General features: G+C 37.0%; 1 protein-coding gene across 5 annotated transcripts in view; it reads left to right on the top strand.

Annotated features, from left to right (window-relative positions):
• The window catches only part of Papola (poly(A) polymerase alpha), a 62,021-nt gene that overhangs the window by 16,919 nt on the left and 20,324 nt on the right, over positions 1-24,778 (top strand). For all 5 annotated transcript variants that reach the window (XR_016537602.1, XM_090344797.1, XM_090344799.1 and 2 more), the window contains exons 7-16: positions 2,527-2,638; positions 3,255-3,344; positions 3,434-3,572; positions 5,199-5,271; positions 6,343-6,463; positions 8,333-8,417; positions 13,962-14,015; positions 14,492-14,611; positions 16,275-16,384; positions 22,361-22,482. Coding sequence is in view for 4 of the 5 variants with exons in the window: in XM_090344797.1 (XP_090200923.1) it covers positions 2,527-2,638; positions 3,255-3,344; positions 3,434-3,572; positions 5,199-5,271; positions 6,343-6,463; positions 8,333-8,417; positions 13,962-14,015; positions 14,492-14,611; positions 16,275-16,384; positions 22,361-22,482 (1,026 nt within the window). In the remaining variant the exon portion in view is untranslated. The remainder of the gene's footprint in view (positions 1-2,526; positions 2,639-3,254; positions 3,345-3,433; positions 3,573-5,198; positions 5,272-6,342; positions 6,464-8,332; positions 8,418-13,961; positions 14,016-14,491; positions 14,612-16,274; positions 16,385-22,360; positions 22,483-24,778) is intronic.

The raw sequence follows: 24,778 nt of genomic DNA on the forward strand, positions 1-24,778 counted from the left end.
TTTTTGAGCCACTCACAGCTTTTTTCTGTGTATGTGGTGTCGAGGAGTCGAACCTGAGTCTTCATGCATACTAGGCAAGCACTTTTACCATTAGACTAAACTCCTGGCCCACTTACACAACTATATATATATATTAATAATTTTTTTCTGTTTTTTGGTGCCAGTCCTGGGGCGTGCCCCTGTGGCCTAGCTCTGTTCCTGAGCTTTTTTTTTCTTAAAGAATTTATTAACATTAATTTTTGCATCATATTTCAAATGACATGTCTAACATGTCACCCTGCCAGGAGTTCCTTTTTTAAGTGAATCTGTTTTGAGCTAAAAACAAAAATTGCTTTGTTTTTGTGTTCCTTTCAGTATATGATCATTCACAGAATTCCTATAGATAAAAAGAATGAATTTTATTAATTAGGCATATACATTTAATAAACTTACCATGAGTAAATGAATAGATACTTCTATTCCATTTCTTATTGCTATGCCGTCTTTTTAATATTGTGAAATGTATTAATACAGACTTGGAAAGGAACATTTTCATAGATTTAAGTAGAGTAATAATTACTACTTTTTATTAATTTATTAACATTGATTTTTACATCATATTTCAAATTACATATTTAACAAACAAGTATTCAAGAAGGGGATCTCTATACAATCACTGGCACTTAGATTTTAGAACATAATTAAAATTAGGCTGAGGCTTTGTATGCCATATAATGTCTATGGAGTCATAATTTTTTTTTTTTTTGGCCAGTCCTGGGCTTGAGCTCCGGGCCTGAGCATTGTCCTTGGGCTTTCTTAAGGCTAGAGCTCTACCACTTGAGTCATAGGACCACTTCCGGCTTTTATCTCTGTATGTGGTACTGAGGAATTGAACCTGGGTCTTCGTGCATGCTAGACAAGCACTCTATCATTAGGCCAAACTCTCAACCTAGAATCATAAATTTTTATGTCTACATAGTTGTGTTATATTTCTAGTACCATGTCCATAGTATTGAGTCCTCACTCTTGTACTGTTTGGCTCTAATAGCCACATATTAAAGATACCATGTGCCTTTTGTTCCTTTGGTCTTGACTTATCTCACTCAACATGATTCGCTCTAGATTCATCCACTTCCCTGTGAATGCCATTATTTTATTGTGTCTGTTGGGTATGTAGAATTCCATTGTGTATATATACCACATTTTCTGTATCCATTCATCTGCAGTAGGGCATCTGGATTGTTCCCATCGCCTGGGTATTGTGAATAGTACAGAGATGAACATAGCTGAGCAGGTGTCCTTATCATATTTTGGGTTATGATGTTCAGGATAGATGCCCAGGAGTGGTATGGTGGGATCATAGGGAAGGTCTATTTTCAGTTCTTTAAGAAACCTCCACACTGCTTTCCAGAGTGGCTTAACTAGTTTACAATCAACCAGCAATGCAGTAGGGTTCCTTTTTCTCCACAACCCCGCCAGCTTTTTATTTGCATTTCCTTCATGACCATGGATGATGAGCATTTTCTCATATGCTTTTCTGCCATTTTAATCTCTTTTTTTTGATAAGTCTCTCTTTTGTTCCCTTGTCCATTTAGTGATTGGTTTGCTGGGTTTGTGGGGGATTTGTTTCTTGAGTTCCCTGTAGATACTGGATATTAAGCATTTATCTGATGTAATATTGGTAAATATCTTCCCAGTTGGCTGGCTGTCTCTCTACTTTAGTGGCTATGCTTTTATCTATGCAGAAACTTTTTATTTTATCGAGTCTCCAATCTGTGTGACCCTAGGATTCTGTTTAGGAAGTTTTTGCCTGTGCCTATAAGTTCCAGAGTCTCTCCAACTCTATCATGTAGCAATTTCAAGGTTTTCCGTGTGACATTGAGGTCTTTGATCCATTTTGAGTTAATGCTTGTACATGGCGCAAGGCTAGGGTCAATTTTTAGTTTTCTGCATGTAGCTGCCCAGTTTGCCAGCACCAATAATTGAATAGGCTGTGTTTGTTCCACTGTTTAGCTTTGGCTCCTTTGTACAAGTTGAATATAGGTATGTGGTTTTATTTCTGGGTCTTCTATTCTGTTCCATTGATCTTCTGGTCTATTTTTGTGTCAATACCATGCTGTTATGTTATTATGGCTCTAGAGTAGAGTTTGAAGTCTGGTATTGTAATACCACCTGCATTGCTCTTTTTGCCCTGAATTGTTTTGGCTATTCTAGGTCTTTTCTTGTTCCATATGAGCCTTTGTATTGTATCTTCTATTTCAGTAAAGAATGTCTTTGGGATTTTGATGGGGATTGCATTGCATTTGTATATCAATTTTGGCAGTATGGCCATTTTCACAATATTGGTTCTCCCTACCCAGGAGCATGGGATATCTTTCCATTTCCTGGTGTCCTCTTTAATTTCTTTCATTAGGCTTTTATAGTTTTCATTAAATAATTCCTTTACATCTTTGGTTAAGTTAATTCCTAAGTATTTTATTCTTTTGGGGGCTATTGGAAAAATACTTGACATTTACGGAATGTTAAATTTTGTTATGTTTTTTTTAGATTGATATTTTGTTTGCAAGACTAGCCCTGCAGACTATTCCAGAAGATTTGGATCTACGAGATGACAGTCTGCTTAAAAATTTAGATATAAGATGTATACGAAGTCTTAATGGTATGTCAGAAGTCTGCTACCTTTTTTCTAATAGGAATGTTATCAGATAGTAATCAGTTGCTAAAATCAGAAACTGCTTTTGAACACAATTAAGCATACCTTATCTAATATATCCTGCATGGTTTTCCTTTGCTGTCACTATAAATGTTTGTGCACACTAATAGTAGTGAGTACTGGGGGCTTTTCTGAACAGCTCTGTGTTAGCATAAGTTGGTTAACATGCATTTCTTTTTGGGGGGGGCGATGGGTGAAGGGGTTTTGTTGTGGGGCTTGAACTCTGGGCCTGTGTATTATCCTCAAGCTCTTCAGCTAAAGGCTAGCATTCTACCAGTCTGAGCCACACAGCACCACTTCCTGCACAATAGTTGTTGAGAAGATAAAAGTTTCAATTAGGAAATGGTTGAAAAGTTGAGGTTGTGTGGGTACCAGTATTATTTTATTTAGAATAGTGCTTATGGTTTAATATTGATACTTTAAACTTAATGTTTTTTGTCTCTTTATTGGTTTAACATTACTGATTAACGTTTTTATTTTATTTGACATCAATCTCAGAAAACTTGCTAGTATTGTCCAACTTTTGATAACTTAATACTTTTTTTTTCACTCTATTAATCAGGTTGCAGGGTAACCGATGAAATTTTACATCTAGTACCAAATATTGACAACTTCAGGTTAACTCTGAGAGCTATCAAACTGTGGGCCAAACGTGAGTTGAGAATTTGTTGGCTAGCTTATTAAAAATGTTTAAACTTTGGCTCAACACTAACTTATCTTTCTGCTTTCCCTTATCAACAGGGCACAACATCTATTCCAATATATTAGGTTTCCTCGGTGGTGTTTCCTGGGCTATGCTAGTAGCAAGAACTTGCCAGCTTTATCCAAATGCAATAGCATCAACTCTTGTACATAAATTTTTCTTGGTATTTTCTAAATGGTATGTGTTTAGATTATATAAAATAAACTTGATTGTAGACACTGAAGTTTAGTCTTATTTCTATGACATTTCTGCAGTTGATTTCAAATTCAAATTTTAGTTCATGGTGTAGTCATTTAGGTAGCCTTGAAAATCACTGAACGACAGTCTTTTTTCCTAGTTTTGCTAGCTTCCTAAATCAGATACTTACCTTCCAAATAAACTCTGAATTTTAGCTGTAATATCTGCTAAAATCCAATATTTTTAGTAGGTTGGGATATCAGTTACTGTTGGATAAAACTAAACACACCATCTCTTTCCTTGAATGCTTCTAAATCTACAGGCCATTACTTTCTGTCATTGTGTTTGCTTTTTTCTTTAAACTGTTTGTCCTTGGTAAAATATTAAAAGTATCATTTTTATAAAAAGGTTTTACAAGTATATTAATGCTAAGTGCCTGAGTGGGGGTGGGGGTAGGAAACCCTTTAGGAATTAGTTATTAACCCAGGAAAGTTTGGGGGCAGGAAAGGGCTATTGATAACCTGCATTTTCAAAACATTTCTTTTAAGAAAAGCTCTAAATTATTGCCATCTTGTAGTAGTTACTTTGATTTGAAAGTAGTGATAATTCTTGGTTTTTAGTCAAATTTATTCCAAGAGATTTAGGTTTTTCCTATTCTTGCCATCTCTTCATCTGCAAAAGGAATTATTTTCCCTAGCAGCTTTTAAAAACAAAATCATCATTGGATACACTTCCTTACATATATGTTCTGCTGTTTTATAATTTAATAGCACATTTTAATGTGTAATGAGTTTCACAAGGTGACTTAAGAATATTAGAATTTCTTTTATGGCTACACACATACACTAATATAATTTTTCTTTGTTTCCTTTGGTAGTACTGGGGCTTCAGCTTAGTTTTTTGGGCTTGCTAGGCAGGATTTCTGCTCTGAGCCACACTTCTGGCCACAAAGTGTTTTTAATAATCCGACTTGATAATAAATAGGGTGGCAAATATTTTCTATTTTGTGTCTTCTCTATAATGAACTAAACTAATTTATTACAGATTTTGTTTTCAAAAGAATGTTCATGCCAGTTTTATTTTTGATACAGTTACGGTTAAGTCATGAGATAGAGAAAAATTGTCCTGATTTTTCTCATTTCAGCCTCTTTGACTATGATCAGTAGTAACTATTGTCTTTTTCTTTTTAATATTTTATTAAGGTGTTATGCAGAGGAGTTGCTGTTTGATAAGTCAGTTATTAGTACATTTCTTTTTTGGATAGTGTCATTCCTTTGCTTTTTCCCAGTTTATTGCTTATTTTTTAAATGCAATTATTAGGAAGGCAGGGTTTTTTATTTGGCTGGATTTTATCCTGTTGACGTGGACACATGAGGTATCTTCAGATTTTGCTTCATTGGTTCTCTGAGAGGGAGAGGTGTTTTACACCAGTTTGAAAGGGATGTCAGTTGCTTTACTTTTGTAGAGGAAAAGTTTGAAGTAATCTTATGTCAGCAAAAAGGAATAAAAGATTATATATACCGAAGTGAATGAAGGATCACTTTCACAAATGCTGTATATTTAACAAAATACGTTTAGATTATAATATCCAATAGTCTTATCAAGTGCTACAATCTTTTTAAACAGGGAATGGCCAAATCCAGTGCTATTGAAACAGCCTGAAGAATGCAATCTTAATTTGCCTGTATGGGACCCAAGGGTTAGTGTATTATTTTTTCCCCTACAAATTCACACTGTGCAATAACAAGTAACAATCACCTGCATAAACTCCAGGGAGACTGCCTAGCCTTTTACAAATGAGTGGACATGTTCGTATTACACTTCTAGATAACCTCATCTATACTTGTCCTCTGGTTTGCGAAGCGTAATGATGTACCATGTAAATCACTTTTACTTGTAAAGAGTGAATACAAATTTCACTAACATTTTAATTCTATATAGAAATACCTTGTTAAGTCGACATTGTGTGGGCATTTGTGCTTTCAAAAAAAAATAAAAGGATACTAAAAATCCCTGTATTTTTTATTTGATCTAAATATTTTGTTAAAATTGGGTTGTTAAAGGAAAGCTGTTGCTTAATGTTTACATGTGGCAGACAATTTCTCAGTATTCTATTACTATGAGCTAATTGTAAAAGTTGGTTTAGATATTTCAGAGGTGTTCAAACATGGTTGGACTAAAGAAGATCTTTCATTTTGTTTCTTGTGAAGTTAAGGACATTACTGCTTATACATTTTAAGTGTTTATACCATGAACCTTAGTCATTGATTGGAAGACTAGATTTTCAGAATTCTCCTTTAAAATATTTGCTATCTTTATTACAATACCAAAACCTTTTACAATTCTGCTATACTATATCGAATGTGCTTTGCCCAAAGGTATTTGATTTTTGAGGATAAGTTTATAGGTTTTTTTTTTTTTAACTATGCGACTTACCATTAGTATACAGACTAAGATGGAATGTACATAACATTTTTTTTAAAGGGTCATTACGTAGGCATCCTAATTTCTGTTGTAAAGGAAAAATAGCAAGCACCTTAGTAAGGTGGCCAAAAATAGTTATGCCCCTATGACAGACCATTCGTGTAGGCCAACTCAATGTTTCTCTGAAGAATTCCTATGAAAAGAATTTTCCTTACAAAGTTTTTTCTCAACTGCAGCTATGAATGAAATAAAATTTAATCATTGATTCAATGTAACAAGGGGTAAAAAGTCCAAGTATCTGTTGCATATGTACTTGAAGAAACTGATTGGCTGTTGTTGTATGTAGGTAAACCCCAGTGATAGGTACCATCTTATGCCTATAATTACACCAGCATACCCACAACAGAACTCCACGTACAATGTGTCCGTTTCAACACGGATGGTCATGGTTGAGGAGTTTAAACAAGGTAAGTGTTTATCCTCTTATGTTCTCCTTGTGCCGGAAGGATTGCATACTGTAGACCCCATAGTCAGCTGTGCAGTTTAATTGAAATACAAGTTGAAGTTGATTTTGACATTTTTTATTATGTATTTGAGAATTCACTCATTTTAGGTGTTTCACTTTTGACTATGGTGGAAGATTAACCAACATTAAAACTATGTTTAACAATGCCTTGGCCCAGGTTTAGTGCTATATTATTATTTTGTAAAATTAAAAGTGGTGACAGCTGAGTAAGTTGAGGGGTGCTTAACAGACTTCCTTCTTCACAGAACTTGGAGCATAACTGTAGTCAAACTTATTATTTTTTGTTGGTTGTGGGGTTTGAACTCTGTTCCTGGGTGCTGTCCTTGAGCTATTCAGCTCAAGGCTACTGCTCTACCACTTGAGCTACGATGCCACTTCCGGTTTTCTGGTGGTTAATTGAAGATAAGAGTCTCAGGACTTTCATGCCTGGGCTGGCTTTGAACTGTAATACTTAGATCTCAGCCTCCTGAGTAGCTAGGAGTGAGCCCAAGTGAGCTAGCGGGAGTGAGCCACTGGCATCTGGCTGCGCATTATTTTAATAGATCCATTTTTAAAAGACTTTATTGTGAACTCTTGTGTGTTTGTAAAAGTAAGTATAACTAGGGCTTGATCTCTGGGCCTCTCCCTCAGCATTTTTTTTGGGGGGGGGGCGTTGGTCATGGGATTTGAACTGTGGGCCTGGGTGTTGTCCATGAGCTCTTCAGCTCAAGGCTACCACCCTGTCCCTTGAGCCATAGCGCCATTTCTGGGTTTCTGGCGGTTAATTGGAGATAAGTCTCAGGGAGTTTAGTGCCCGAGCTGGCTTTGAACTGTGATTCTCAGATCTCAGCCTCCTGAGTAGCTAGGATTACAGGCATGAGCCACTTTCGCCCACCAGCATTTTTATTCATGGCTGGTACTTTATCATTTGAGCAACATTGCTTAGTATGTTTAGTTTGTTTTTTCCTTTTGGGTAACTTGAACTCTTTTTGCTCAAGGCTATCTATCACTCTGTCACTTTGAGCCACGGATAATTGGATATGAGTCTCGTGACCTTTTCTTGCCCAGGCTGACTTTGGACCTTGATCCTCAGATCTTAGCCTCCTGAGTTGTTAGAATTACAGATGTTAGCCACTAGTTCCAGGCTTCTAGTCTATGTTTATTTTGGAGATGGAGTCTTGAAACTTGGCTGGCTGGCCAGCTTTAGACTCCAAACTTCCAGATCTCAGTCTCCTGGGCAATATTTCAGGCATGAGCACTAGTGCCTGGCTTACTTACTAGGTTTTTTGTTTCATTTCATTTTTTTTGTGGGGGGGGTGTGCGCCAGCCCCAGTTAGCTTCCAGGTAGCCTTGGTGCTATCCCAAACTTTTTCAATTGTTTCTTGAGAAAAGTAATTGGAACACAATAGATTGATAGCAGTTATTATCGTAGAAAAAATACGTGCTATCAGCTTATATTAACAGTTTTCCCCTTTATCCAAAGGCTGTTTTGGGGGAAAATGTGTCTTGACCCACTAGAAACAGCTGCTAAATTCTTAGAAAGGCAAAAGATGCAATATGTAGGAAAATCTTTTCTTCCCAAGTGACTACAGAGGTTCAGTTTTAAGTAAGTTCAAGTATGCCATTTTAAGGATAATGGTGATTTACTAGAAATCTGGCTCTTAAAAAAACTTCCAGCCTTTTAGTGTGTATGTAAAAAGCCATTAAATAACAATTGTTAAGATTATTATTCAAAGTTCATAGTGACTGCATGTGGTATATTTAAGGTTAAATTTGAAATTGTAGAACATAGACTAAAGCATGCAAACATTCTAATATATTTTTAATTTAGGTCTTGCTATCACAGATGAAATTTTGCTGAGTAAGGCAGAGTGGTCCAAGCTTTTTGAAGCTCCAAACTTCTTTCAAAAGTACAAGTATGTATTTTAAGGCATGTCAGACATGTTACTTTCCTTTATAATGGTGTAATAGTGGCATATAACATTTTGCTAATTTACTGTGGCATTGATCTTCTCTTTCAGTATCTGTAGAATTTTCCTTCCTCTCATAAAGAACATAATAATAGAACATTTTAGTGAACTCCTTTGTCAACATAGTGTGTAGCTTCCACAGTTTTCCTGCTTGCTCTAACTGAAATACTTTTTGTACAGCGTCAGTTTTGTAGGCATGCCAGCAAGTCTTTACATACTGGCTAATGGGTAAGCTATTAATTCTAGAAACTTGTTTAACATAAAGAATCTTCATAACAGGTGGAGTTAAATAAAATGTCATTTTGCACTAAATTAAATATTTAAATAGTTAGAGCACATCACTGGCTTAGCATACCTTCCCAACATTAAGCCCTGAGAAGTATTTCCATAGTAGTTTTCTTGGCATTTAGTGGGCATAATAATTTACTAATAGTTCTAAAATAATGTTTTAATACTTTTGGAGAGGTTAAAAGCTTTATTAGTTGTTGGTTTTGATGAAAAATGTACAATATAATACATTTTAATTTATTTTTTAAACAAGACAATATATTGACCTGAACCTTTATTTGTCCGGGGCAGAGATTTTTCCAAATTCCCCCTTATTTTTTTAAATGCTTGAAACATTGCTGACCATCTGATCTTGTATTCAATTGTGTTTTGTAATAAACTAAGCCAGATTGCTTAATACTCTTTGCCCCAATTAAAAATAAGAATGATGACCATCACAATGTCTCTGTGTTTTGTTTCTGTTTTGCATGCAAAAGCAACAGTAATTTATTAGTTGTTTAGGACTGTTCAGGAAAAGTTTAGCTCTTTGTTATTTCTGATAAATTGTAGTATCGGTTTAGCAGAAATTTTAAGTAGTGAGGAAATATCTCTGAACATTTAATGCACGGATTCTTTCAAAATAATGAGATGACTTCATGTAAGAATACATGTCTAATGATATTGATATTATTTGACTAGTTCTTTTCAAAGCTTGCTTAATGTTTTTATTTATTTGAAATTTGTGGTTACGGTTATATATGTAAGGAAGTGAGTGTATTTCTTGAACATTGTTACCCCCGCCCGTGTTTTTCTCCCACTTTCCTTCTTCCCATTTACTGTTTATTTTTTTCCCAGTCCTGGGGCTTGAACTCAAAGCCTGGGTCCTATCCTTGAGCTTTCTCAAGGCCAGTGTTCTGTCACCTGAACCACAGTACTGTTTCTGGCCTTTTCTGTGTATGTGGTTTATAAGAATTGAATCCAGGGCTTTGCGCATGCTAGGCGAGCACTCTACCACAAGATCACACTCCTGGCCCTAATGTTTCTTTTTAAACTAGTGCCTCTAAAGAAAATTTTTGACAAAAAAAAATTTGATATTTTCACCGAACCTTGAAAAGGTTTTATTTATTTTTAGTTACTTTAAAAGTCCTAAGGAATGTTGTGTATATGGTTCAATGGTAAGCACCTGCCTAGCAAGTCCAAGACCCTAAGTTTAAACTCTTATCACAAAAAGAAAAAATATCTATAAACACTAAGTGTATGAAAAAAGTAGTAACACATTTATTTGGGAAATGTAAATTTTACCTATGTTCTAGGAAAACTTAGATTTGAAAATGTGGTAAGATACTGTTGATAAACTGTCTTGAAGTTTTTGAAGGTATTCACAAATTTGACCTTCCCCCCCACACCCCCATTTCCTGTCTCTGAACTCCAAGGTTAGTGAGTGCTTCTACCCCCTGAGCTACAGTTCCCTTTCTGGTTTTTGAGTGGTCAGTTGGCTTTAAACTGCCATCCTCTGATCTCTGCCTCTTTGAGTAGCTAAGATTACAGGTGTGAGGCAACAGTGCCTGGCAAAAAATTTGAAATTTTTAAGACATATCTTCAATAAATTATCTGTAGAACACAACTGAAATGTTCTCATAATTGGAAGTTGATTATGGCTTATTTATAGCATAACTTGAAAATATTCCTATTTGGTATGTGCAGGATTTTAGATTGTGTGACCAATACTTGTCATTCTTTGAGAGACTCATCGAGGAAATTTCACTTGTCTTATAAAAGCCAATCGTCTTCCAGAAAGAGTCATCAGCTTGCCTTGAGTGAAAAGGGGTGGAATTCTTCTGTAAAGTTTTTGGTTTGGGTATTTTCTTTGGTCGGTCCTGGGTCAGAGCCTGGGCTCTGTCCCCCTCTGCATTAATAAGTGGCACTCTTGTCACTTTGAGCCATAGTTCCACTTGTGTTTTTCTGGTGGTTAATTGAGGATGGGCCTCATGGACTTTCCTTCCAGTACTAGCTTGAATCACAATCTTCATATCTCAGACTTCTGAGTAGCTGGAATTATAGACATGAGCTACCTGTTCTAGCTCTTCTGTAAAGTTTTAAAGCATTCTAAGAAAATGTCTTCTCTTTTGAGATATTTACAATACTAGCAGTAAATAAATCAACACTAAGAATTGTGAATACTTAGGCATTACACTGAAGAACAAAAGGGATTAGGGAAGCCAAAGTGTTCTTTTCTAAAGTATATAATTTTTCAATTGCTTTATAATATTTAAGGCAGTGAACTGTCACTCAGCTCTGAGATATAAAAGGATATGTAAGGGCCGGGAGTTTGGCCTAGTGGTAGAGTGCTTGCCTAGCAAGCACGAAGTTCCAGGTTTGAAAAGAATTTGTAAGTGCTTTTTTTTGGATTGGTCGTGGGACTTGGGCCTTGTCCCTGAGGTTTTTTAGCTCAAGGATACCACCCTACCTCTTGAGCCACAGTGCCACTTCCAGTTTTTTCTGCTGGTTAATTGGAGATGAGTCTCACAGAGTTTACTGCCCTCTGCTGGCTTTGAACTGCTGTCCTCAGATCTCAACCTCCTGAGTAGGATTTATAGATGTGAGCCATTGCACCTGGCTAAACTTAGGTTTTTGTTGTTGCTGTTTCTTGCCAGTCCCAGGGCCTGAGCACTGTCCTTGGGCTTTCTCAAGGCCTAGTGCCCTTAGCACGAGGCTCTGGCCATTTTTGTTTTTGAAGAAAAATTTTTATTGGGAACTGACAATCTGTTAGTTTTGGGGGAAAGGTAACATTAATTACATTGGTTTAAATCTTATGTAGGCTTTGGACACATGGCAATTGATACTTTTTTTTTTTTTTTTTTGCCAGTCCTGGGCTTGAGATCAGGACCTGAGCACTGTCCTTGGTCTTTCTCAAGGCTAGAGCTCTACCACTTGAGCCTCAGCACCAGAGCCTCAGCACCACTTCTGGCTTTTTCTATGTCCATGGTACCGAGGAATTGAACCTGGGCCTTTGTGCATGCTAGATAAGCACTCTACTATAGATCAAACTCCCGGCCCAGCAATTGATACTTTTTTTGGGTGCAGCAACATAAAAATATTGCTAGGTTAGAATTGCTCTCTGCTCTGATAGGAACCTTGGAAACTATCATTTCTTGATTTTTAGCATGTAAAGTACAAATTTGTAGAAAATCAAGTTTGGGTCTCCTAGTATCTTGTATGACACTCCATTTTTCTATTGATAACTTTTTTTTTCTGGCTTGCTTGCTTGTATTCAGTATGCTTTATAGAACTCTCATTTGCTAAATGTAAGAATAAAGAACCACTTAAGCTACAGCACTACTTCTTACCCAGGGCTTTCTTTATGCATGGTAGGCAAGCACTCTACCACTAAGCCCCAGTCCTAGCTCTTAAGTATCTTTGATTGCAGACATGAAGGTATCAACTCAGGGGCTGGGTGCTATCCCTCAGATTTCACCCCACCTCCCGAGGCTAGTGCTTTACAACTTGTGCTACAGCTCCACCTGTTGCTTTTTGCTGGTGAGTTGGAGATAAGCATTTGACAGATTTTCCTGCCCAGCCTAGTTCCAAATGGCGATGCTCCTGAATAGCAAGGGCCACAGCTCCTTTATAACTCTTTTAAAGTGTATTATGAATCTAGTTAATAGCCAGTATGTGATTTAAGAGGGGAAAAAGCATTAAAAATTTCTAAAATTCCTACAATTAAATCTTCAGTGTGCTGGAAAACATTTTATATTTTTCGCAGGCCAAGGACCTGGTTACTGTCCCTGTGCTGTTCTGCTCTAGGCTAGCACTTTTCCTCTTTGAGCCACAGCTCCACTTCTGGTTTTTGAGTGGCTAATCGGAAACTGAAGAGTCTGAGGGACTTGTCTTTCCAGGCTGGCTTTGATTCGTTGTCCTCAGCCTCTTGAATAGCTAGGATTACAGGTGTGAACTCTATGTGTCTGGCTTGTAGTGACTTGTTTTGCTTTCTTTTTTTTTTTTTTTTCTTTTTTTCTTTTTTTTTTTTTTGGCCAATCCTAGGGACCAAACTCAAAGGCTGAGCACCATCCTTGGGCTTTCTGAAGGGTAGAGCTCTACTACTTGAGCCACAGCACCACTTCTGGCTTTTTCTATGTATGTGGTACCGAGGAACTGAACCCAGGTCTTCATGCATGCTAGGCATACTCTACCACTAAGCATGCTTCCGGCCTGTTTTCTTTGTTTTTGACTCTCAAGACTTGTTTTAAGGTAAAAATGTCATTGTGTAATGTGAGAGATACACCAAGCTTTTCTAAGTTTTCATAGTTTGAGAAGAAATTAGGTGTTTTTTTTTCTCCTGTCACTCTGCTAGTATTTGTACTAGATGGTGGTGTCATTTTGCTTTTTTTTTTTCCTGTGTACTGAGGTTTGAACTTAAGGCAAACACTCTCCAACTTGAGCCCCAGCTCTTTTTATGAGATGAAGTTAATAATGTGAAATTTAACTTTCAGCACTCACATAGAGGTCATTGTAGATTGGTTTATTTGAATTTTATGAGTAAGGGAAATGAATGTGTCATTAATTCACATTTTATGCTTCACATACAATAGATGTTTAAAAGACAAAAATAATTTTGATATTTTCTTAAACTGTATTTTGGGTTTTACTTCTGAATACAAATCAGTTTCTCCTCAAGATAGAGATACTTATTACACAAGCTTACACTATTAATACTATTTTGGAAAGTCAGTCTTGGTCTGGCTTCAGCATTGAGTTTGCTTCAATACCGGTAAATTATAAAACCACATCAGTTACATTAATTTTGAAGTTTTCTGTTGTGCTGTTTTTATCTACCCTGTTTTGAAGAAAAAAGCTCTGCTGCCCTGTTTTCATTAAAATAGCTTTCTTTTAATATGATATTCCTGTGAATGGCTCCCTTTTACTTTTATGGGTAGAATACAGTGTCACTGAGCAAAATTGTTAGTATTTATTAGCTCGGACTTCCTGAATTTAGTTACTTGTTTTGGTAATTCTTCATAAAATCATTTTTCCACCTTCAGGCAAACTTTACCTGCAGAAATTAAAAATTGTCAATTTTGGCTCATGTGATTTCACGTACATATTGAGATTGTAGACGTCTTCCCTGCCATTTTGTTATGTATAAGTATATGTTTCATTTTGGTTTTAATATCCAACACAAAGCCCATAAATAAAATAAATAGCATGTTGTCTTTATCTTCAAAGGCATTATATTGTACTTCTAGCAAGTGCACCAACGGAAAAACAACGCCTAGAATGGTGAGTAGTTAGATAGTTTTTGTAGAAAAAATAGTGAATCAGACAGCCATGGAACACTAGAAGCTGTGGGGTGGGGGGAAGCCTTTAACACTATTCCGTTCAGTTTTGCGTGTTCATAATTGGAACTTTACAACTTCTGATGAAAATGTTGGAATTGGAGAGTTCACCTGCAACTTACCACATTTTGTACAAGTTCTTCATTAAAAAAATTCACATGTCATTTCAGTAACCTTCCCAGTTTGGAGAAGTAAGTGTGCCTTACTTCTCTTTTCTTCTAGCTCAGTGTTTTTAGGTAAATTTTAAGGCTTCTAGTTTGATATTTAGGGAAGTAGTTCAGTTGAACTGCCTTGATATGTGTTTTAGTCATATGTGACACGTACGTATTACTTTTGTATGTGAACCTTGGGTTTGTGTATTTGAGATTTTTTTTAATAAAGACAACAAAAACTTAATAATATTACGTGACATTTATCCAGGGTAGGCTTGGTTGAATCAAAAATCCGAATCCTGGTTGGAAGCTTGGAGAAGAATGAATTTATTACACTGGCTCATGTGAATCCCCAGTCATTTCCAGCACCTAAAGAAAATCCTGACAAGTATGTAATCCATTTTGCTTTTTTTTTTTTTTTTTGCCAGTCCTGGGCTTGAGCTCAGTGCCTGAGCACTGTCCTTGGATTTTCTCAAGGCTAGAGCTCTGCCACTTGAGCCTCAGCACCACTTCAGGCTTTTTTCTATGTATGTGGTACCGAGGAGTTGAACCCGGGTCTTTGTGCATGATAGGCAAGCACTCTACCACTAGACAAAACTCCCGGCCATTTTACTATCTTTTAGTCATAGAAGTTTTTATTTTTATTTTTTTTGCCATTCCTGTGCATTGAACTCCGGGCCTGGGCACTGTCCTTGGGCGTTCTCAAGGCTAGAACTTTACCGCTTGAGCCACAGCACCATTTCTGGCTTTTTTCTACGTATGTGGTACTGAGGAATCATAGAAGTTCTTATAGTTTGTTTTTATAGCTAGTCTAAGTATTCTTATATGAAGCCCATAACCAGTTTGCAATTTATAACTTAGTTTTTCGTTATCAGCTACATGATTTTCTTGAGGGAAAATCAGTACAGAAATTTTCTGTAATAATAGTTTGTAATGATGCCATGCCTATTGCAGTTAACTGTGATTTAGCACTGTTGGGAATCATTTATTTTGTGCTTGAACTTAGGGCCTACATGCTATCCTTGAGCTTTTTCATTCAAGGATAGCTCTCTACTGTTTAACGCTCAGTTTCACTTCTAGGCTTTTTTTCTCTCTCTCTTTCTCTCTCTCTCTTTTTTTTTTTTTTTTTTTGGTAGTTAATTGAATTGGTTTACAGTCGGTGAGCCACTGATGCCTACAGGGATACTTTTAATACTTCTTTTCTTTTTTTTTCTTTTTATCTTGTTTTATACATAAATTGCCAAGATAGCTGTTATAGCAGGCATTGTTCTTTGCCTTTTATAAAAGGAAGTTGTTTGTTTGATCTTGCAATAATCTAATTTGTGATAGATTTGAACCTTTGGGAAGACATTAAAAAAAAAACAAGCTTACGTTTTTGTTTTAAGGGTCTTTTTCAGGGGGAGGAGTGAGGCTTGAACTTTGGACTTGGGTGCTGTCCACAAGCTCTTCAGCTCAAGGCTAGCACTCTGCCACTTGGAGTCTCACAAAGAGTCTCATGGACTTTTGTGCCAGGGCTGGCTTTAAACAGTGATCCTCAGATCTCAGCCTCCTGAGTAGCTAAGATTATAGGAATGAGCCACTGGCACCTGGCTTGGGGGAAAAATTCTCTTTCTTCATTAGAAATATTTTTCATTAGAAAATATTTTGGGAGGGGTGGGTGCAGTCCTGGGGCTTGAACTCAGAGCTTGGACAATGTCCTTGGACTTTGGGAACGCTAGCGCTCTATCATCTGAGCCACAGTTCTGCTTTTTCTGTGTATGTGGTACAGAGGGATTAAACCCAGGACTATGTGAATGCTAGGCAAGCTCTCTACCACTAACTAGGCCATGTTCCTGGCCTGAAATAATGTTTTGTATTACTGTACTTTGAATACTTGAGAATCATCACTAAAAGAAATGTAGATGCTTGTTGTAGTCTGAATGGTTAGGTACTGGAATGGAAAGGAAAGATTTGGGTGTTTAGGACTTTGAAGCTTTGACATAGTTTGGGTTTGTGATTTGTCAAACACACTGATCTATATTTTCATTAACTGGTAATACTGTTCTTTGCAGGGAAGAATTTCGCACTATGTGGGTGATTGGATTGGTGTTTAAAAAAACAGAGAACTCTGAAAACCTCAGTGTTGATCTCACTTATGACATTCAGTCTTTCACTGATACAGGTATGTCTTTTCTTGGTTAAATAAACTATTCTAGTGTCTGAATTTATCGTGATCTACACAGTAACTACTAGTGATATTTGCCATGTAGAGTTAAATCCAGACTAGTGTATAATGATCATGGTGCTGGTAGTCAGGCTTGTAAATGTAGCTGCTCAGGGCTCAAAGTTATCCTGGACAGAGAAGTCTGTGAGACTTATATCCAGTTAGCCACCAGAAGTAGTGCTGGAACTCAAAGTGGTAGATCACTTGCCTTGAGCAAAATCAGTGCAGGGACAGCTCCCAGGCCTAGAGTTCAAACCCTATAACTGACTAAAAAATAAAATAAAAAGGAAACATTAAAATATCTTAATGGTTTCAGTAATGTCTTATACCTTGATGATTTTCTCTATTGGAAATGAGCTTAAATTTAAGTAGAGTCATTTTAAATTGAATTTGTTTACAATTTCCTATGGAATTAGAAACAGCTTACAGGTTATAAGACTTAAGTCTGACTGCCTTAGTCATTTTGAACCTTAGAAATTGATAACGATCATTTTAATATAAAGGGGAAACAAGAATATAGGTGAGGTGCAGGCAGCTCAAGGCTACAATCCTAACTACTCAGGCTGAGATTTGAAGATCGTGGTTCAAAGCCAGCCAGGTCATGAAAGTCCGAGAGACTCTTATCTCCCATTAACAACCAGAAAACTGGAATAGTGCTGTGGCTCAAGTAGTAGAGCTCTAGCCTTGACCTGAAGAGCTCCGAAACAGTTCCTGGGACCAGAGTTCAAGCCTCACAACTGACAAATAAATAAGTACTTTCTGAAGTTTCTACTAAAGTTAGCCTCAAGCTGTAGATTTAAATTGGACGTTCTAGAAATCACAATTTTCAAATTGTCATCTGTGAGGTCTGGAGAAATGACTGAGCAGCCTTGTGCCGACTAGCAAGCAGAAGATAGTGAGTCCAAACCCTTAGTACCACTAGATGAAAGAGACAAAGAGAGTGAGCAGTGCTGAATATTCCAATGGAATCGTGTAGTGTCTTGCTCCATTCTGTCTGGGAGACTAAAATCATTCATGTGTGCAGCATATCCTCAGTGTAGATTTTGCATCTGCTGGTCGCTTAGTGATCTTATGTATTATTGACATGGTTATATTCAAATAACCTTTTCTACTAGCCCAATAGTATATCACAATGCCTGTCACTCACCTTATTTTATTCCATCACATAGAGTATCTTAAGTCATTCCAAGTATGCTATATTTTGAGAAATAGTAGTCATCTTTTTAAATTCTAGTATATTGTTTTAACTATTCCTTTAAAAAAAAAAGTTATTGCTTGTCCCAATGTGCATAATTAGTTAAGCTTTTGATATCTTAGGTTTGTAGGTTTAGGAAAAAGTGGGTCAGTAGGGAACATAATGCCTAAGTACAATTATACTACAAAACATTATGAAGAAGTCCAGATAACCAGGTGTACTAGTACAAGTCTGTAATCTTGACATTTATTTGGGAGCCTGAGGGAAGTTAAGGATTACTAGCTTCTGGCCAGCCTAGGTTACATAGTAAGATATTTTCTTTAAAAACAGAACAAACAAACAAAAAAACAAAGCTGGGTACCAGTGGCTCATACCTGTAATCCTACCTACTCAGGAGGCTGAGATCTCAGGATCACTGTTCAAAGCCAGCCCTGGCACAAAAGTCTGTAAGACTTATCTCCAATTAACCACCAGAAAACCAGAGCTGGTGGTGTGGCTAGAGTGATAGCCTTGACTTGAAGAGCTCAGGGTCAGTGCCTAGGCCCTGAGTTCAAGCCTCACAAACAACCCCCCTCTCCCAAACAAAAAAAAATCAAACAACAAAAAAATCCAGCATTGGTGGCTAATGCCTATAATAACCACACAGGAGACTGTGATGTAAGGATTGCAGTTCTAAGTCAGCCTGAGCAAAATAGTCCATGAGACAATTTCTTTTTTCTTTTTTTTTATTGTGATTAATAGAAGGGTTACCTTATATTCACCAGATAAAAGGTGCATAACTTCACAAACATTGATACTCTTTCTCATGACATGGTCCCCATTTCCTTCCCACCCTCCCCCTCCATGAGACACTTATCTCCAGTAACCTGTTTCAATAGCTGAAAGTCAAACTGTTCTCCAAATGGTAAAGCTAGCAAAATTAGTTTAGGGACCAAGCACAGGCCCCAATTTCAAGTCCCCGGACTGCCACCAAAAAACCCCCCAAAACAAAACAAAACACTCCATGAGAGTGAGTTACCTGTGTGTAAGAATCACTAGCAGTAGTATACCTTTGAATTTTGACTGGGATAAGTATTGTCTGTAATGATTCTGATAACTATTAACAGTGTTGTTATTGTTAACATGAAAAAAATTGGAGGTAAACCCACCAAACATTATGTGAGCTTTTTCCTTCCCCCTTTTTCTCTTTTTTTCCTTCCCTTTCCCCTTCCCCTTTTCTGTGCTTGGGATAGAATCCAGGACCTTGGATGTGTCAGATATATATTCTGTCACTGAGGGCAACCTCCAGCCCAATGAGTTTGTTATACATAGCAATTACATTCTTGTAAGACTGAATTAAGTTCTTATTCAAATGATTGCCTAATGGTTGTAACTTTTAGGATTGTTAGTAGGAAATGCTATATGATTCTTTTTTAGGCTGAACTGTCTACATTGATGGATATAACTACAAAAAAAAAGTCCTGCAGATTTCTAAGATACTATGTTTCAGATGATATTCATGAGCACCAAAAAAATCATGTTTGTCAACTAAAAATTTGATGCTTGCTTGTTTCATTATGAGCAGACAAATTGAGATGCCTGATAGAAAATTTGTTTTGTACATTGCTTGCAAGTTGAACTACTTAATAAAAATTGTGCCTATGAATCATCAAAACTTTACAAGTCTTTTAGGTATTTTAGAAAGGAAATGAGTAAGCTCTTTAATATGTTCATAATATAAATTTTTACCCCTAAAACTTTCTCTTTTGGGTTTTTCTAGTTAGAAATATTGGAAACATATCATTGCTATATTTACCTACTTAGTATTAATCCATCATGAAATTTGTTTTCTTTTGAGATTCTTGGGGTTTACAACTGTTATAATTCAAGCTGTTAAAATTCAGTCTAGGGCTGGGAGTTTGGCCTAGTGGTAGAGTGCTTGCCTGCCATCCGTGAAGACATGGGTTTGATTCTTTGGTATCACATACATAGAAAAAAAGCTGGAAGTGGTGCTGTGGCTCAAATGGTAGAATTCTAGCCTTGAGAGAGCCCAAGGTTAGTGATCAGGCTCTGGAGTTCAGGCTCCCAGGCTGCCAAAAAAGCAAAAACACAACAAAAAAAACCACAGTCCATACTGTGATTTGGAGCCAGATCTTTAGTAGTATTTTATTAGGAAATACTAAAAGTAGTACTACTTGGAGCAGCATTTCTTAGTCACTCAACATTTTTTTTTTTTTTTTTTTTTTTTGGCTGGGGCTGTGAGTTGGTTGTGGGGCTTGGACTCTGGGCCTGGGCACTGTCCCTGAGCTCTGAGCTCTTCAGCTCAAGGCTACTGCCTTATCCCTTGAACCACCATGCCACTGGCCAGTTTTCTAATGGCTAATTGGAGATAAGAGTCTCACAGACTTTAGTGCCCAGATTGGCTTTGAACTGTCATCCTCAGATCTCAGCCACCTGAGGAGCTAAGATTATAGGCATGCGCCATCAGCACCCAGCATTAGGTGAATTTTAATGCCAATTATAGGGAACACTTTTAGGAGGTTTGGGACTTTTTATGGGTTTCTACTTTCCTATTCTATTCTCTTTTGGCTCTTTAATTGTTCCTTGAAGATTCAAAGTAAATTCTCCCACTCAGGTCAGATGATATATCCTTCCCCCATTCTTCCTCTTTGCCTATCTTCCCTTCTCTCTCCCCCCTTCTATCTCTCCTTCTCTCTCTCTCTTCCTCTCTCTCTTTTTCTTTCTCTCTCTCCTTCCTTCCCTCCCTCTCTCCCTCTCCCTCTTTTCCTATCTCCTTCTCTCCCCATGCGTGCGCGCACATGCGTGTGTGTGTGTGTGTGTGTGTGTGTGTTGTTTACTGGCATTTAATCTCATAACTTTTGGGCTTGCTGATCTAATATATCACTAGAGCTCAGCACATCTGATTTTTGGTGTTTCCTGTTTTATTTTAATTTTTAGTTAATCTTAAGCTTCTGTGCATAACTTTAATTGTGCATTCTTACTTCTCCAGAGCATGCATGTGTGTGTATATATATATTTATATATATATTTTTTGCCAATTCTGTGCCTTGAACTCAGGGCCTGAGCACTCTCCTTGGGCTTTCTCAAGGCTAAAGCTCTACCGCTTGAGCCACAACACCATTTCCGGCTTTTTTCTATGTATATGGTACCAAGGAATCAAACCTGGGTCTTTATGCATGTGAGGCACTCTACCATTAGGCCAAACTCCTGGCCCTCCAGAGCATATTTTTTATTTTTCTATTCTCTGCACTACAATATTAATTCAGTAATTTTAGAGTTCTTTGCCTTCTTTCTTTCCTGCTCTTATCTCCTGGAATATAATCTCAGTAGCAGTATTTGTTAGATAACTGGCTAAATTTTCCTATGTGGAGAAAATTTATGCTTGCCCATTTCTCACAGTTCTTTTCTTGTCTCTCATTATTTGAATTATATAAATAAAACAAAATACTAACTCGTATTTTGTTGTTGTTGTTGTTGTTGCAAGGCTTGAACTCTGGGCCTAGGTTTTGTCCCTGAGCTCAAGCCTAGCATTCTGCCACTTAATCCACAGCTCCACTTCCTGTTTTCTGATAGCTAATTGGAGATAAGAGTCTCAGGGACTTTTTGTAGCCAGGTTGGCTTTGAACTGCGATCCTTAGATCTCAACCACCAGCACCCGTTTAACTCAAATTTTTATCATTCCTATTCTTACAAAGGTATATTTAGGTATACTTTTTAAGAAGTTGTACATGTTGTACATGTACATGTTGTACATGGTACATAGCAGGTGCAAAAATTTACTTTATACTGGTAACATGAAACGGCGTGGATTGCTGGGTGCTGGTGGGTCACAACTATAATCTTTGCTCCTCCGGAGGCTAAGATCTGAGGATTGTGGTTCAGAGTCAGCCGGTGCACAAAAGTCTGAGACTCTTTTTTTTTTTAACAAGTATGTATGTATTTATTTATTTATTTTGCCAGTCCTGGGCTTGGGCTCAGGGCGGGAGCACTGTCCTTGGACTTTCTCAAGGCTAGCACTCTACCACTTGAACCTCAGCACCATTTCTGGCTTTTTGCTATGTATGTGGGGTACCGAGGAATCAAACCCGGGTCTTCGTGCATGCTAGGCAAGCATTCTACCACTAGGCCAAACTCCTGGCCCAAGTCTGAGACTCTTATCTCCAGTTAATCATCAGAATACCAGAAATGGTGCTGTGGCTCAAGAGTGGTAGCTTGTGCTGAAGAGCTTAGGGACAAGCACTCAGGCCCAGAGTTCAACCCCACGACTTACCAAAAAAAGGCATGGATTTAAAAATCCTTTTCCTCTAAGGTACTACTTAAAGCACTGAATTATATCAGATTGGGGATAGACCTTAGTCTGATTTTTTTTTCTCTTTTAAAAAATAGTTATTTTAGAGTGCTAACCTTGAGAAAGTCCAAGGACAATGCTCAAGCCCTGAGCCCAAGCCCAGGACTAGCCAAAAAAAAAAAAGTTATTTTAAAGATGACATACAGAGGAGTTACATTTAAATAAGGAGTATATTTCTTTTTGGAAATGGCATACTTCTCTCAGCTATAAGTTGTATAGTTCATTTCCAACATAGTATCTAGTTAGTACCATGGGCTGCATTTATTTGATCTGGTGGTTTTATATGATAAAGCAATACCACCAGTATATATATATATATGCTCTCTACCGAGTTTAAATTTGCCTTACTTAAAATGTTTGTGTTTTTTTGTAACAATTTCTAATTGTGTAGTTTATAGGCAAGCAATAAACAGCAAGATGTTTGAGGTGGATATGAAAATTGCTGCAATGCATGTAAAAAGAAAGCAACTCCATCAGCTACTACCTAATCATGTGCTGCAGAAAAAGAAAAAGGTAAATTTAGAAAGTATTTAAATAGCATTGCTAATATGTTTTATGCATCTAGCCTGTCAGTATTTCAGAATTTAGGTTTAGTTAATAAACACCAGTAGTTAAGACATCTATGCTATGGAATAGTTTCAGTGGGTAAAGTCATGTTCTTATCGCTTTTTTGTTTTTATGTTTGCCTCAGACTTCAGAGAGGTTACTTACTGGTGAAGTTTCATATCCTTATTAATACCTGGATTCTTACTTTGATAATGAGCTTTTTATTTTTAGTCATTAAAAATTCCACATTTGAATTATTTTCCTTTAAAAAGAAAACAGAATCCAAATATTCTTACATGTGGATGGACAAATTGCATTTTTCAATGTAAATGGATGTGTGTGTGTCTGTGTGTGTGTATGAATTTGATATATACATATAGTTTAAGAGATAAAATAATATGCCTGGATTGTTGTTATATGTCTGTAATCCTAGCACTGAAGAGGCAAATGCAGGAGGATTATGATTTTAAGGCCAGCCTGGGATATATTAGGAGAGCTGACGACTGTCAGTTACTGATTATGAAGGGTCAGATGTTTGGGTGCTTATCCTTCCTTTGTTCTAGTGTTTATGCTTCCTTATGAAGAGATATTTTTTACCTTTTATACTCACAGAGAACATATTGTGATTTTTTTTTTAATACAGGTAACAGTCTTATTCTTAAGTGATTTCAAAAATATATAGCTTATTCCATATGATACACAGCAGGGGAAGTAATAAAGTAGAGCTGCATATATTAGGAAAATGGATTCTGATAACCATATATCATTTACTTCAGTTTGAAAACACATTTAGTTTAGGAGAGAATATTTTAAAAAATGCTGCAGTGATAATCACTGTATTCAGGGATAATTAGCTAGGCCTGGGGTGGGGAAGTTAGGAATTAATTTAATGTAAAAGAACAAGCTTTTATGATGTTTTGTTTATCAAAACAATAAGTGATGGCATTGAAGTTAAGCATGAGGACTTTGGAGTATAGATTCAGGCTCTGCTGTTTCCTATATCTAACAGTCATCCAACATTTTTTCTCCACTTTTCTCATTGATAAAATAGGCATTTTTTCCCCTTCCTTTTTGTGGGTCATGGGGCTTGAACTCTGAGCCTGGGTACTATCTGTGAGTTCTTTAACTCAAGGCCAACGCCCTACCCTTGGAGGAACAGCCCCACTTCTCGTTTTCTGGTGATTAATTGGAGATAATAATCTCAGGTCCTTTTGTACCAGGCTGGCTTTGAACCATGATCCTCAGATCTCAGCCTCCTGAGTAACTAGGGGCACAATACTTTTTCCTGGGTATATAAGTCACCATATGTACTGCCTAACACATAGAAAATGCTTACTCTGCCTTCTGCACTGTGAAGCAGTACCTATAGTGATATTGGGGAGTAATGATGTCTAAAATGACTTTTTTTTTAAGAATTTATTAATGTTGATTTTTACATCATATTTTAAATGACAAGTTTAACAAACAAGTGTTCAAGGAGGGAATCTCTATTTACAATCACTGGGACTTAGTATTTAGAACTTAATCAAAATTAGGCTAAGGGTTTGTATGTCATAGAAACATATTAATTTAAGAAATATAACATTATGTCTATAGAGTCATAGGTTTTTATGTCTATATAGTTATGTTTATATTTCCATTACCATGTCCATAGCTTTGGGTATGCACTTATTGAGTCCTCGCTCTTGTACTCTTTGGATTTAATAGCCACATATTAGGGATACCATGCGCCTTTTGTTCCTTAGGTCTTGACTTGTCTCACTCAACATGATTCGCTCTAGATTCATCCATTTCCCTGCGAATGCCATTATTTTGTATTGTCTGTTGGCTATGTAGAATTCCATTGTGTATATATACCACATTTTTCTGTATCCATTCATCTGCAGTAGGGCATCTGCATTGTTTCCATCGCCTGGCTATTGTGAATAGTGCAGAGATTAACATAGCTGAGCAGGTGTCCTTGTAATATCCTGGATCATGATATTCAGGATAGATGCCCAGAAGTGGTATGGCGAGATCGTTGGGAAGGTCTGTTTTCAGTTCTTTAAGAAACCTCCACACTGCTTTCCAGAGTGGCTGAACTAGCTTACAATCCCTTTTTCTCCACAACCCCGCCAGCAACTGTCATAAAATGACTTTTTTTTAATTGAAGTAGAGTCCTGTGTTTCCCGGGTGAACTTTGAATTTATGATTCTCCTTGAGTTCATGATCTTATTGTTTCAACATCCCAAGTGCCGGATTCCAAGTGTATGCCACCACTCCA

The sequence above is a fragment of the Megascapheus bottae genome, chromosome 14, assembly GCF_031878675.1.
Source record: "Megascapheus bottae isolate mThoBot1 chromosome 14, mThoBot2.hap1, whole genome shotgun sequence".
NCBI classification, from domain to species: Eukaryota; Metazoa; Chordata; class Mammalia; order Rodentia; family Geomyidae; genus Megascapheus; species Megascapheus bottae.